Source organism: Protopterus annectens, chromosome 2.part2 (genome assembly GCF_019279795.1).
Source record: "Protopterus annectens isolate FY-2018-M chromosome 2.part2, PAN1.0, whole genome shotgun sequence".
Taxonomy (NCBI): Eukaryota; Metazoa; Chordata; order Ceratodontiformes; family Protopteridae; genus Protopterus; species Protopterus annectens.
Genome location: NC_056730.1, coordinates 848,347,946 through 848,363,727, shown reverse-complemented (window position 1 = coordinate 848,363,727; position 15,782 = coordinate 848,347,946). Strand labels below are relative to the sequence as shown.

The 15,782-nt window shown below is 35.1% G+C and overlaps 1 protein-coding gene across 1 annotated transcript in view; it reads right to left on the bottom strand.

Moving 5' to 3' along the window:
- The window catches only part of LOC122795985 (cGMP-dependent protein kinase 1-like), a 1,306,845-nt gene that overhangs the window by 915,703 nt on the left and 375,360 nt on the right, over positions 1-15,782 (bottom strand). Inside the window, exon 7 of the mRNA XM_044064466.1 lies at positions 4,671-4,748. Within this exon, the coding sequence (XP_043920401.1) occupies positions 4,671-4,748 (78 nt within the window). The remainder of the gene's footprint in view (positions 1-4,670; positions 4,749-15,782) is intronic.

Here is a 15,782-nt window from a genome sequence, read left to right as displayed (position 1 = left end):
GACAGTCATATGGCCAAGACTATATGATCGACATTTGAAATGTCGACCATGGAGAACCAACATCTCTATACAGTGTGGAATGGAAAGATAGCCCCCTGCTAGCATCGTTAAAGTTAGTTTTTTTTCTTTTTTTTTGTCTGCTTGTATGTTCAACATTTCAAATGTTGATCATATGGTCTAGGCCGTATGGATTTCGACATTGTGAAATATCGATCATATCAAGTAGACCCATATATATATATATATATATATATATATATATATATATATATATATATATATATATATATATATATATATATATAGTTAAAGAATAAACATGTCAGTAAGTATGGGAGGTTGGCATAGTGGTTAAGGTAATCACCTTATAGGCCCTAAGTGCATAGTCTGATTCTCACATCTCACATGGGGTAATTGCCTGTGCTGAGAACAGCCCACAAGGACAATTCCCCTGGTACTTACTTATAAATGTATGATCCACTGAACAACTTTACACATAGTAAATAAAATAGAACAAACATAAAATCATCTGACCTATAAATTAATAAATATGAAAATAACAACTGACTTCCTCCCTACAGTAGACCAGAGAGATAATGCGAGGTACAGGGAACAATGACTTTAGAAATATTCAGTTTAGTCAGCTTATAATAAAGATTCTGAACACCTGTTTAGCTTTTCTTACTCTTACTAACTCACTGATGGGCTTTTTTTAAGATGATGTGTACTAAAAAATATGACACACATTAATATATATCAGAAGCATGAGCTAAGTATTGTTAGTCTGAGAGTTCGAGGTGTAGTTTGTTGGTCGTTTTCAACAAACTAGGAATATGTTATTCCATGGTAGAATCTTTTCTGACTACGTTATTGGCCAATTTTTTATTTGTTTCAAAATTCTTGTCCATAACTGAAGATTTCATATTGATATATATAATGTATACAATAAGGCATGCACATAAGTGCATTTTCATTAAACATTTGTTTTTTTTTTCTCTCTTACATAAATGTCTGATTTTAAATGCATATCTATTAATATTAATGGATTCAATAATCCAGTAAAGAGGGGACATCTGTTCATATACTTGCAATTACATAAAACTAAAATAGTATTTCTACAGAATGAGTAAAAAACGAAGCACTTGGGGCCTCCAATACTATGAACTATGACTTTATTAAACAGAAACAACAGCAAATGAATGCTTAACTTGTTCACTGTGTTTTTCGTCAACCATGTAACTTCTTCAGCAAAAAGCAAAGCATACGACACCCCCCTTTTTTTTTTCTACAGAATGCACGTTTACTTAATAAAGATGTAAATAAACTTTAATTAAAAAAAGATTTGATTTTAGAAGGTTTTGGATATCAAGCTAAAAGAAGAGGCACCCTCATTTTATGGAAGAACTCACCAGTAAGCTTACAGTAAAATATACCTATGTTGATAAAATGGTATGTTAAGCATTGCTATAACTGAATAAAACAAAGCACTTCCAAGGAACAAATGCCCCACTGTAGAGAATAAGTCCAGAAAGCATTCCAAGTAGAATACAGGAACAGCAGAGCAGACCAAGGCTGAGTATGACCACAAAAACTCAGTAATCAGATGTTTAAAAACATAGAACTGTTTAATGAACAAAGACAGAAGACGTAAACAGGTAAACTCTTTCACCATCAAGGCTTCTTCAGACCATACACGGAGTAAAATCAGCCAGCTTAAGAAATATCTTGCTCAAGTGCAATTAATTAAACAAGCAAAGCTACTGGGAACCATTTAAAGTGCTAACAACTAAAATGAATGCTGTTTTCCATCATATATCTGACCTGAGCTAATTGCATTAATTTTTAAGTTATACAACAACTCTTGCTCTTGTGTTAAACTAGGTTCTTTAGTTCCTGTAAAATACAAAAAGGCAGAAAACAAGGCTGTCCATTGTCACCTTTACTTTTTTGCATTAGCTATAGAACCCTTTGCTAATAGAATTAGATCCAATAAGAACATTAATAGTATCAATATAAAAGAAGACTTTGAAATAAAGATTCAACTTGTTGCTGACAATATTTTACTAACAGTATGAAATATAGAAAATTCATTAGAACATATAATTTGTGCTATGAGTCAGATTGAAGAAATCTTGAACTTGAGATTGATTCATAATAAAACAAGTACATTATTAATTAATAAAAAAAAAATTAAAAAAAAATCATACAAAAAATATTCTAACTTCAATAGGAATAGCAATCAAAAGAAATACCTTGGTATAACTGTTATGGCTAACAGCAAAGAAATGGTACAAATGTTTAACAGGTTGCTGATAAAATAATAAGTTTAGTCACAAATTGGAACAAGTTCTTCTTTACCATGGAAGAAAAATGAATGCTTATTAAGATGGTAATTCTCCCTAAAATATTGTTTGTCTTACAATCTTTAGTACTATCTCCACCACAAAAAAATGATGAAGAAGATAAATAATATTCTACTTAAATTTTTTGTCATCCTAACAAATCAAGAGTTTCCTTTGACTGACATAGAAAAGGTTGGGATAATGGTGGAATAGGATTCCCTGATATGCAATTGTATGCTACTTCAACAATTGTAAAAGTTATAGCATTATGGATAAATTCATCTTATGATTCAAAATGGAAACCGATACATCAAGAAATATTATTATTCAATAATAAATATATCACAATCAGTCATAAACAAATAGTCCCAAATAGTTTTATCTAATTATTAAAATATTTTTGCATAAATAGATTTACACCCTCTTCTCAAATTCCCCATTTAAATAACATAATTTCATCTTTCCAAAAGTTCACATATTCTAACCATTGTATTCAAGACTTAATTTTTCCAATGTTTCTAATTGCATATAAAATGACTACTTAGAAACTCATAACTTCAACAAATGCTAATAAAGAAACAACAAAGTAACTTAATTTATTGGCATCAATTCTTAAATGGTATTGATATATATACTGTTGAAAATTTAAGGTCCGAATATAATCAAGATTCTGAGAATTTGTTAACTTTACAAATATTTAGAGACTTTGTGAACATAGAGATAAATAAGATATTTAACTTAGATTAGAAATCATTCCTCACATTACTGGAATTTTTAATAAACATCAATAATAATGCAATGAAAAAGAAAATCATATTTGTCACAAATGTATACAATTCTTGAGTTAGATTTCACATATTTAGACAATTCATATTGGAATAATTCCTCAAAAATTAATAATGAAGACTTCCTTGAAGAATATAAGAAAATAATATTAACATCTACAGAGTATCATCATTATACTGAAAAAATGTTTACTTGGAAATTCTTACATAGAGCTTTTGTCACTCCTAGCAAAATTACAATTATGTATAAATCAAATAGAATGATATGATGGAGATGCGATTCTGAAATAATAGCTGATTGGATGCATATGGTATGTGAATGTGAAGTCATCTCCCCTTTTTGGAAATAAATTAGTAATTTCATTTCAGCTCTATTGGCAGATAGATGTAATATTTTTAAATCTTTAGTTTTATTTAATGTCCCGATCCCTGAGATAATTCCAAAAACCCAAGTGTCTCTGCTTTGGTCTATTCTTGCTATAGCCAGAAAAGTAATTACTAAAAATGGGAAAAGTAAAGTTACCCCCCAATGTTGAATTTATTAGTATGGAAAAAAATTGTTTGCACAGTTAATTGTATACTATAAAGATGAGAATGTCTAATATTACACATTCATATAAATCTTGGCTTAAAATTAAATACTTGCTTGAAAAATATTAATTGCTTTTGATATGCATACATTTGATGTATTGATCAGCTGTGGACCTATGTAAATAGTTGCTTGTTTTATAATTGATTTATTTATCTACTGTTTTAAAACCAAATAAAAATAATAATAAAAATGAATACTGCCTTAAAATGAATCTCTGAGAACCCTTGTTGCTTTGCTGCCAAACAGTGCAGGCTGCAGCTCTGAACAGTAAGGTGTCTATGGTGTCCATGACCTTTACATAGTACACAAAAATGCAAATTGTTTATGAATTCTAGCTGTTAACTCCCTTGCTATTCTGTCTCCAAAAGTATACATCCTAAGGGAACATATATTCCCTTCCCTGCTTCTATTCCTCAAAGGTGTACATCTTCAGAATGAAAATAAATAAGTGAGAGGAGATGGTTTAGTTTATGAATCTCCACAAACAAAATTTTTTTGTCAAGTTTCTGACAATCTTTGCTTTTCAATATTTATGAAAGTGACCTTTATAATTTTAACATGCATATATGTAATGTAGCCGAATATTTGTTTATGTTTCTGAGAATACACAGAATTTTGTAATTATTTTAACAAATACAGAATAAATTATAAAAACATGGAAGGGAAGTTCCAAAAGTACATACAAATTACATTTTCTTACGTATCCTGTACAGAATACGTGGAACTTTTATACGCTCAAACACACACACACACACACACACACACACACACACACACACACACACACACACACACACACACACACAGGTTGCTAGAACTTAGAGGTGTGGAGAGTTGATTGTTATAACTAATTCTAACATTCTTAGCCTATTACTCTTTTTATCTCACCAGTTTTGCTTTGTAAATTATCAAATAAAACATAAAACAACTGGTCCATGTTTTTGTACTTACCTCTCCCTTCAAAATGATGTAAAAGGTTTTGCCAACTTCCCCTTCTTTAACAATCACTTCATTTGGATGAAACTTTAGCTGTGGAAAAACAGACAATGATTCGAGTGAAATGTATATTATAAATGATATTTATAAAGCTGTCTATTAACAGGCTACCTTATTCCTTTATGTTTTGGTACATTGTTTATCAGACATGTTGTGAAAATGGTCTCTACCCTGGGGAAATCCTGATATCAAACAAAAATCAATAAACTAAATAAATAAATAAAATAATTTTGTTTGCTGCAATGCATACACCCACTAAATATGTAAATAACATTTTTCCTCGAGAAAGACATATTTAGGAAATATGTTATTTTATTACATTTTGAACCAAGAGGTCAGGATCTTGACATACTATAACAGAATGAGCATCAATAACACTGAAAAAAATGTCAGTAAAATGAATTATGCTTTAACACTTAAAATTTAATTGAGACTGCTGGTCTAAATGTGTGTGTGTGTGTGTGTGTGTGTGTGTGTGTGTGTGTGTGTGTGTGTGAGCATTTATATGCACACACACACACACACACACACACACACACACACACACACACACACACAAACTTTCAGCAATTATTTGTCACACACTTCAGAAATGTAATGAGCCAGCAAAATACCCTTTTTACTTCAAAATTATTCTAGTTACTGTAACAAATATTAATACTGAGGATTTAAAAACACAATTCCCATCAATGTGTTCTTGTTCTCTCTAATGCAGTTTCATGTTATTGCTTTAAAAAGTGTCATAGTTTTACTTTATTTTATGTGTCTTTGTAATCATGGTGATGCCTTGTTTTCTTATGATATTGCTCTCTCTCTACATGTAGATAGATAGATAGATGATATATATAGAAACATATCTATCTAAGTATAGCTATGGATGTGGATGTGGTAGTTTAGTAGACTACATATTTGTCTGACAAATAATTCACCTAAACAAACTTAGCTAAACCACAATTTTTGACAGCACATTTGTGTGAAAATATTTGGTCTAAATACGATATGTCTGAAGAAAGAATATTGACAACACACTAAACAAGGATAATTGCTCAGTTTGTGATCTAGTGAAAGAGTTTTTTTCTAGGGACAATTATATGGACTAACTCCATGGTTGCACCAATTTAAGACAGGAGAAATCACTCAAAGTCAAAGAATCACTGCCAGTGCACACTTAGACGTTGTGCCAACAGTGACTTACAAAGAAAAACACTGATCTGTGTTATGTGTTGGACCAACTGTCCCTAGGTTGCACTGCTTAAAGCATCCCATTGATGAACACTACATTATAGATAGAGATTAGATTTAGATATATTGTGATTACACAGGCACTGAGGAGTATCAAGAATCTCTGAAAGTGAGATAAAGACCAACAATTTGAGAGCATTGATGAACACTACATTCATGCAATATATTTTCATCTTGTATCTGCCATTACTTCTCATCTGTCAGTTAAATGTGATTAGACCAAACATTTTCACACAAATGTGTTATTGACCACTTGCATTTTAAATCAACATATTTAGGTCACTTGTGTGTCTCATAAATGTGTATTCAACAAATTTACATAGACTCATATTATCTAAATTTATATCTATAGATAGAGATTAGATTTAGATATATTTGTATATTCTAGCATGAAACTAGAGATCACATATTTAAATTAAGATTTAGTGTAAAGCTTTACTAAGGGGATCGGGTATTGTTTATTGTGATTACACAGGCACTGGGGAGTATTAAGCATCTCTGAAAGTGAGATAAAGACCAACAATTTGAGAGCAAACATTAAATTCATGCACTGAATGGCTTAAAAGTATCTCATTTATGCACTCATGTTAAAATACTGTTGTCTATGCAACCAATAAATAAGATCTGGTCTCAGCTGATGGAAAGACTTGTACACCTCCAAAATTCTACCTACTCTAATTAACTTTTGTTGAGCAGTAACATTTCTGGGAACATCTATACAGCACTGTGACCCTTCCACCCATCTTTCTTCTCTGCCTACTTGTAATAAAATCTCAAACATAAACTCCCAAATGATGCATTCAAAAGTTTTTTGAATGTACATGAATATCCTCCCTGCTTTCCCGCAAACCACTCTATGCATGCTTTAAAACTTATCAATATTCACTAATTGTCTCCTGATGACCTTTCATTCACCAAACCTACCAGGTCCTCACTAATAATTTTATACAACAATTTCTCCAGGCTTGCAGTCAATACTCTGGCAAACATCTTCATTCCATGAAGACATTGCATAATAATTATCTGGATAATCTTTTCCCCAATTACTTTAGGCAGCATAGCCATCTGCTTCTACAACCTTCACACTCTCCTAATACCTAACAGAGTCTACAAACATTCTGACCCCTATTATCTTTTTAATTGTCTGTCTCTATCCCTGACATCTCCACCCCAAAGTCTTCCATTTGCCATTTAATCTGCCTTTGTGAATTCAAACAATTTTCATAGAAAATCAAGAGCACGTCTAACAGGAATCACTCTCTTACTTGCTCCTGCATCCATTTTTCTATGCCCTCTTTTTCAGTAACTTAATTTTCCAAAAGAGCATTTTAATATACACTTTCCATTTAACCTACCATAAAGGCCCCATGCTAATCAATTCAATCTATATCTTCAGTTTTACTTTCTACATTTATTGATCCTTAATTGCTCTAGTGTCATTTCCTTTTGTCTCCCCCTTCCTGTTTCAACTTCATCTGTCTCAACATACATATTGCACATGCTGCTCCTTTGCTTTTGCACTCAGTTGAACTGTTCTATCATTCTAACACTCCAAGTTGCCTTATTTCCATTCCCATTCCACTTTCTGTACTTTACCATATCACCTCTCCCCATACTATACCGCAATGTCCCCTACCATAGCCTGTATCCATCTAATCTATGGTCTATTGCTCCAAAGTCCTGGACTGCACCACCAGCCATTCAACTCTTCCATTTCCTAGCACCACCTTACTTTCACCATATCATGGCCAGTAAGCTCCTTTCTCCATCAATTGCACCTCCTTCAGTTCCCCCTAATATTTCTCTATTCACCAGTATGCTGTTCCATTCATTTTATAAAAATGCATAACCTGGTTCATCCTCCTCATTCTACCAACACATTAAATAATTTTCCTCTTTTCATTCCTTCCCTTAGAATTTTTGAATTAGTCCCATGAAACTCCACAGCACCTAAAAATATGCCCCCTTCTGGCTCCAGTACCATCTTAAACTTTACCTACAATGCCAACTATCCCCCTTCTTTTGCTAAGCCACCCATTGCCCCAGCCCTGTCTGCACAACCTTATTTTCCTCATTTAGTCTGTAGTTCATCTTTAGCACCATCGCCTACCCTTTCTGCATCCACTTTGCTGCCATGCATGCTCCACTCCTTATCATATGACATCCCCTTTGTCAGCTTTGTCTACTTTTATATCTAGCACTCTTTCTCCCTTTCCCTAATTTAGCACAACTAACCACCATCCAGTGAAAACCCTTCTTTCCTAAGTTTCTCTCCTCCCTCATCTGTAGCTTTAAATCTCATTATGTCCATCATTTCTTAACCAACTTTACAAATGTTCATTCAATTTAATTATATTATTAATCCCACAAAAATCCATGTCCCAAATTGTACCCCGTTTTCCCAGCTCCTTTGTGCATACTTCTGCCTCTCCTCTGAAGCTAGAATGAACCAACCATTGGAATGCACTGAATTTCCATCTAGGCTCTGCTCAGCAGACTGTATCATCAGCTGCTTCTTGCTGCCCTCCTGACAATAGCTACACCTAATGCCATTCTTCACAGATATCCCTTCCCTCCCCTCCTAGTATTGCCATTTTCTACTGTCCATTTTATACTTACCACCACTCAGCCATCCCTAGCGTTAACTTATAGTCCTATATCCTTTTCCATTCCCTAATTCTCCTGCCCTGTTTCTGTTTCCAGATTGGTCAAATGCTGGCACTAACTATCCCAGGTATCCATCTCATAGTACCCCATCTTGCTACCCAACTTTTAATGCATCATATAATTCATTGTGGCTCCAATTTGTACCTGTATTGCATCAAATTACTTATTAAAAGTATATCATCTTTCTCATCTCTTCCTTCCACAAATAATTTACCCTTCTCCCACTCTTTTTAACTAGAAAATGTAAAATGCTCATTTTTTTTAATGTTTTCCTTTCATACTTTGGGACTTTGCTACATGTATTTCATAGAAATTATACCCTACATTATACATCATTGCTGTTTGCCATTACACAAAAAGAGAACAAAGCAAAAGAAAATACACACCATTGTGCCACCATCTCTTTCTTAAATTCCTCCTGTCTGAAAACGTATTCCTTTGTTTCCATCACAATTCATAAAAAAAATAATCAATTTGTTTCCAATGTCCTGCTTTGTACAAAAACATCTTCGAAACACATATTTGATAGTTGTGTACAAATGAAGCACACTATTAAGCTAATAAACAACAGTCTTCAATGAGCAAAGTGCAGTTATGATCACTCTAGTTTCCCAGATAGTATCAACCCAGTGTGCTGCTACAAAACTGAGTCTGCATCTTAATAATAACGCCACTAATAAATTCCCTTAACTCTTTCACACTTAGCTTGAGTGGAATTTCACACTTCCTGATACTCGAAGAGTTCCTGACTAGACAGCCATCACCTCACCTAAAACTCAGACAATTCATTTTTTCAACCTAACTGTAAACAGATGTGTGTGTCTGTGTATGTGTGTGTGTGTGTGTGTGTGTGTGTGTGTGTGTGTGTGTGTGTGTGTGTGTGTGTGTGTGTGTGTGTGTGTGTGTGTGTGTGTGTGTGTGTTTTTAACACACTTTAGCGAAAGCACTTTTTCGGTGAAAGCGCTTTCATTAAAGTGTGTTTGGTGATAGTGGATTCGGACTGTTGAACGAAAGGATCTACTTCAGTAGATCAAACATATTACAAGTTCAAACTAAGTATGGCTGGGACCATATGTTTGAACTTGTAATAGTTCGAACACTGAAGGAAAAAACAAAAAGAAAAAAAAAACAAAATTAAACTGCTGTAGCTATGCCACCCCTGCACCCCACACATCCTCTTACTTAAATATACTAACTCCGAGAGTTGGTATATATAAAAGTTAACAAAAAATTAAAATATCTTCCCTATGGTGATATTAATATGTCAGCTTGACAGAATATCAAATTTATATTTAACAAATAATTAGATAATAAATACATTTACTTATAATTATGCACACAACCACAGTAGCAGAACTCCGCTATTATTGTGACATTTGTTCAGACAGATGTGATGTTTATTTGGTTTTAAACTAGATTTGTACACAGCATTCCTTATTTGAGATAGTTCCTTAATTATGAATCCTATCATATCTGAATATTTAATGAACAAATAACTGCAAATACCTGCCATACAGTGCTGGTTAGATATTAACTATCAGGGCAAAGTTCTGACGCTTTGCGTATACCTTCAGCTCAAACCATGGAATCCCATTCTGGTTGAAATTTTTAATGTAATTATGAACATATGCCATACAGTTATAATGTTTCCAAGATAAAAAAATCATAATTTTTGTGTTACCAAGTATCCCACTCAGCCAGGCACCATTCTTGACTTATCTGGTGACTGTGCATGTGAAATACAGAATCCCAATCCATTCAAATGCAATATGCCAGAAATAGGTGCAAAAATATGATAATTATACTAATATGCATATCTTATTACTGAACAAGTTTGAATACCAGCTCCAAAACTCATAATTCTCATGTTACCAAGTACCGCACTCATCTAAGGTGCCTAATTGTCTGCATTTACCACAACAGAATTGCTGCCAACAGTATGACAGGCATACAGCACATGACCCTGCTAGGGGGTTGACATAACAGTTAGGGGTTTAGAGCTGGCATAACAGTTATGGTGTTTAACTCACATACAAAAGGTACAACATTTGATTCTCACTAAGGGGAAACTGGCTAAGCTTCAAATTGTCCACAAAGGCAACTAGCCTAGTAATTACCTATGAACCCATAATAGTCTCTATTATTTACCAGTAGATAGCCAGCTGGCTTGCAGACAGAACCCAGGAAGTTAGAATTGTGGAGACCACCTCTACAAAGAAGCCACTCACAAGTGAAGTCTCTCAGGAATCAGTCCTGGGACTGATCTTTTTTGGCATTTATTACTCCGAAGTCAAGGACAATGTCAATTGCCTCTGTCTGACTAAATTTGCAGGTGATTACAAATTAGGAGCTGTCATTGAATCACCCACTGACACAAATGTTTTCCAGGAAGTGCTGACACAAACAACTGGTGTCACAGCCATGGACTATAACTAAATGCCAAGAAATTAATAATAGTGTCCTTTGGGAAGTCATCCACCCCTGTTAACTATCATATTGATGACAGAACACTAAGAGTTTACCCAGTAGTCAGAGACTTGGGGACACACACAGACAGTAATGTAGCTATGACCATCATGTTTACAGTAGTGACTGTTTTGCCAATCATTAGACCTATCATTGAGTACAATTCAAACTTTGGTATGTACCTAACCAGGCATATCCAACAACTGGAACATCCACAGCGGTTCCTCACTAAAATAATACAGGATGCAAGTATCATGTCCTTTGCAGACCACCTCAAGCCCCTATCCCTGTATTTTCTGTTCTACAGGCTGGTGTGGGGAGATCTTTGCCTGGCATACAAGGCATTGTCAGATCTCACTGTGATGGGCCTTCTGCATATCCATAAAACAAACAGCACTAGAATTACCTGTTCTAAAGGCTTAAATCTTGCCTGTGATATAAATATAACCTGCTGGAGAGACAGGTATGTATCCCAGAGACTACCCCTTCTCTGGAAGAGGTTCCCCATCCATGTGAAACAGAGTTCCTCAGTAACTCAACTGAAGTATAACTTTGACAATTAGATGGAAAACAGGAAACTCATCCTGGTTTGGCACCTGTGTCTCTAATGGACATAGGCAGCCAGCAAATGGTTCATCTCCCAGGCTCCTGCTTGTATATGTTTCACCTTCCAAGCCCCTGCTTACACTTGTCAAGGGTACCAGAACTTGTCAGAGCTTTGGGATGCATGGCTATGCTTAAAAAAGTACGTGGTCATTAGCCTAGTAAAGACATATGATCCTATGAACCTATGAATAACATATTCTGAGTGTCACAGAATGAGTGAGTACATGAACACACTGAAATACTTTGGAGGAGACAGGATTTATATGAAAACACATCTGAAGGATACTAGACTGTAGCTGCTGATGTCTCCCCTAAAGTTTTATGTTTGTTGGTGTAGTGCTTATAGCTGTAGACTCCAAACTGCAGGCTCTGAGGTTTGGATCCAGATAAAGTTTCTTTAGCTCTTGTAGCGCAGGGATTAAAGAAGTGGCCTTGTAAACTTAGGGTCATGAGTTCAAATCTCAACAAGGCGTTAGTTTGCACTTTATTTGAGTTAAGCCAATGACCTGCTAACCACTTATGAATTTCTATAGTCAGTCATTTATGATACCCTTAATATCCTATTCAGCGTTACATGGTGCTGGATGCTGTTTAAGCAAGTTAATATAATTATAAGCATATCCACTACATTTATATTCTTACCATGAAAAAAGTAAATATTGTAGCACCAGGTACCACATTGATAAATTCCAGTTTTGTGCCAAAATTACCAAATCCAAATAAACTATAAATGAATACCTCCAACAAATAACAGCAGTGCAGCACAAAATATACCCATAACTACTTTCACTGTTATTTATTTAAAACAAAAAAAACACAAATAAGTTTGTAAGCCCTTTCATTTCCAACGGAGCTTGTTCAGAACTCCATTAAAAGACAATGAACATCAGCTGTAAATAGCAATTTAAAATCACATGGTCCCCATGGGAACCAATAAAATTATTTAAAATCAAGTTGCTTCAACTTCAGCACTGGATTAATAGATAATACTTCATTTAAAGACAGATAATGGGTTGCATCCAATCTAATTCGACAATTTAATTCACATATATCCAAGTGTTCATCCACTATTCTGCCTTGTAAATCCTTAGTAACTTTATTCACAACTAAAAAACTACATGAATGGTTAGAAAAACATATGAGATGCCTATAAAGGGCATCCGTAGTCTTACAATGTCTGATATCCCAGCAGTGTTCATATATATGATCCCTTAACCTTCTTGAAGTCTTCCCCAAATAGAATGCTGTACACTGCTTACATTGAGCAAGATACACTATATTAGTGCTATTATAGTTGTAACGTCCCACAATTATATAAGTAATATTTCTAATCACAAATTAATTTCCACTATGAATGTAGGCACACTGAGTGCAATATCCACATTTCTTTGTGCCCATATTACCACTTGTTACACTTATTTTACTACCTATACAGCTCCATTCTAACCATTTTTTAAAAGACTTGTCTTTTCTATAAATCATAACTGTTTTTTCATCCATTTTTGCGTAAACACCTGGATCACCCCTAAATATCTGCCAATTTTTATTAATCACATTTCTTTTTTTTTCAAAAATATTTTTATTTTGTTTTCATTATAAACATACACAAATGTACATATAACAAATATCAATAACAAAGCTATTTACAATATTTTCATTCTTCCATGATAAACAATAATTTTATCCATGAGAAGTTATCAGTATTTGTTCAAAAGGTTTTTCAATTTTTGCCATGCTATTTTTTATGGTAGGATGGAGTATGGTACGAGGGGATGTGGGATAAACCATCTGTTGGGTTGTTTGTTTCTGATAACTTGTTGCAGTTAAACTCTTTTTTCTAGAGGCTCCTTTAGCTGTTTAAAACTTTCATTTAAAGGTTCACTGCTGCTTTTCAGCTGTGAGAAACATTTCTGCAGTTGTTTCCCACCCTCCCTCCCTGTTGGTATAGTGCTTTTATAGTTGGTGGCTTTGCAGTTGTCCTCCCCTAGTGTAAATTTGATCTGGGACCCTCCTCCCAGTCTGGTGTCATTACCTCATTCTACCCAGTACAGGGAGAACATTTGAGAAGGCCAATCAGCTTAGTTTCTGCTACTCCTTTCTCTCCTTCCATGAAAAAAAAAAAAAATCTTCTTTTACTGTATTTGTGTTGCTTCCTACTTTATTTTGCTTTTGCGCCATCTTAAAAGTACTCAATTGTATTTATTACTGCTTGGTGTAACTCATTCTAAGCCTTTTAGTTTAAGCACTTGGGCTTCAGACCAGTTGTTTTACATTAAGAAGGTTTGTGGTCTGCACTGTAGTGGCAGAACAGGTAGCTTACATCCTTCTAAGTTGGGAACTGCTGACTGAGGGCTCAGTGTCTGTTATTCTAAAAGTGTATTAATTCTGGTTTAAGCACTTGGGCTTCAGGCCAGTTATTTTACATTAAGAGGGTTCATGGTCTGCACTCTTGTGGGAGGAGAGGCTGGACTCTGCCCTTCTGAGCTGGGAATATCTGGTTAAAGGCTTATAGTGCCTGCATATTTGAACTTCTTCTTACTGAAATTGGTACACCTTGTTTGCTGTAGCATAGACTAGATCCAGGCCTGCTGAATCTAGCTTTGTTTGTATAACTTCAGCACTAATCAGGCATTCTTTAAAGTATTCAATTGTATTTATTACTGCTTGGTAGTAACTTGATTAAATTGTAGCTATCATTCTAAGTCTTTTGGATTAAGCACTTGGGCTTCAGACCAGTTGTTTTACATTAAGAAGGTTTGTGGCCTGCACTGTGGTGACAGGACAGGTAGCTTACATCCTTCTAAGTTGGGAACTGCTGATTGAGGGCTCAGTGTCTGTTATTCTAAAAGTGTATTAGTTCTGATTTAAGCACTTGGGCTTCAGGCCAGTTATTTTACATTAAGAAGGTTCGTGGTCTGCACTCTTGTGGGAGGAGAGGCTGGACTCTGCCCTTCTGAGTTGGGAATTTCTGGTTAGAGGCTTATAGTACCTGCATATTTGAACTGTTTCTTACTGAAATTGGTATACCTTGTTTGCTGTAGCATAGACTAGATCCAGGCCTGCTGAATCTAGCTTTGTTTGTATGCTTGTTATTTCCTTGAAACGCTAATTCCACCTAAAATGCGGCTTTTCAGCGTTTCTGTGGATCCCTAGTGATATCTGCATTGCTTACTGTACTTATTTCCTTGTTTCACTAGGCTTGCCACCCCTCCGTTTTTTTTCCGGACTATCAGGAAATCAAACTGATTCTCCGGTAGTCCGGAAAACACTGTACAAACTCCGGTATTCTGTTTCAAAAAGGAAACAGACTATCGGAGTTTGTAAATCAGCTGATTTACTATGCTTTTTTTACAGAAAAGCATAGTAAATCAGCCAAAAGCAGGCGGCGGGAACGAAAAAAGAGGGCGTTCCCATTGAGTGATGCTGTCGTGACATCACAAAATAGGAGGTATGTTGGTGGGAGAGGGGGTTGGGGTGGGTGGGGTTACTGGTGACGCAAGGGGCGTGGCTTTGCTCCGGTTTTAGCCGTGAAGGAAGGTGGCAACCCTATGTTTCACTTGAAAGAAAGTAACTGTTTGTTGTTTTTGCATTTAAGTTACTTGTAACACATTGCATTTAAGTTACCTGGCACTTGCTCACTAAAGCAATTATATAAGTCAGCACTAAAAAATTAAAAGCACTACACCCTCACAAACTCCCCTTGAGTACCTTGTTCCCCATTGGCCCTTTTTTTCAATTATAAAGGAATTCCCAATACTATTCCAGCATGTCCAAAGGTCAGTTGTCAATCTCCTCTCTGGTCCAGCTGGTGATTCTGGGAATCTTGAGGCAATGTTACAACTGCCTCATGTACACAGACAACCCTCTCCTCCTCCCAACAAATTCCAACACATGTGAGAGATGCAACCATATAGCCAAACTGGAGGCTAAGCTCTCTCAACTCAGTACTGGTGTAACCAGTCAGGAGGAGAAGGAAACTACACTCACTACAATTCCAGTCTCACATAGACCTACCACGACAGCAAACCAAACACATAAACACACAAAAACATACTCGGAGGCTCTAAATAAAAATCTGCCTAAGCA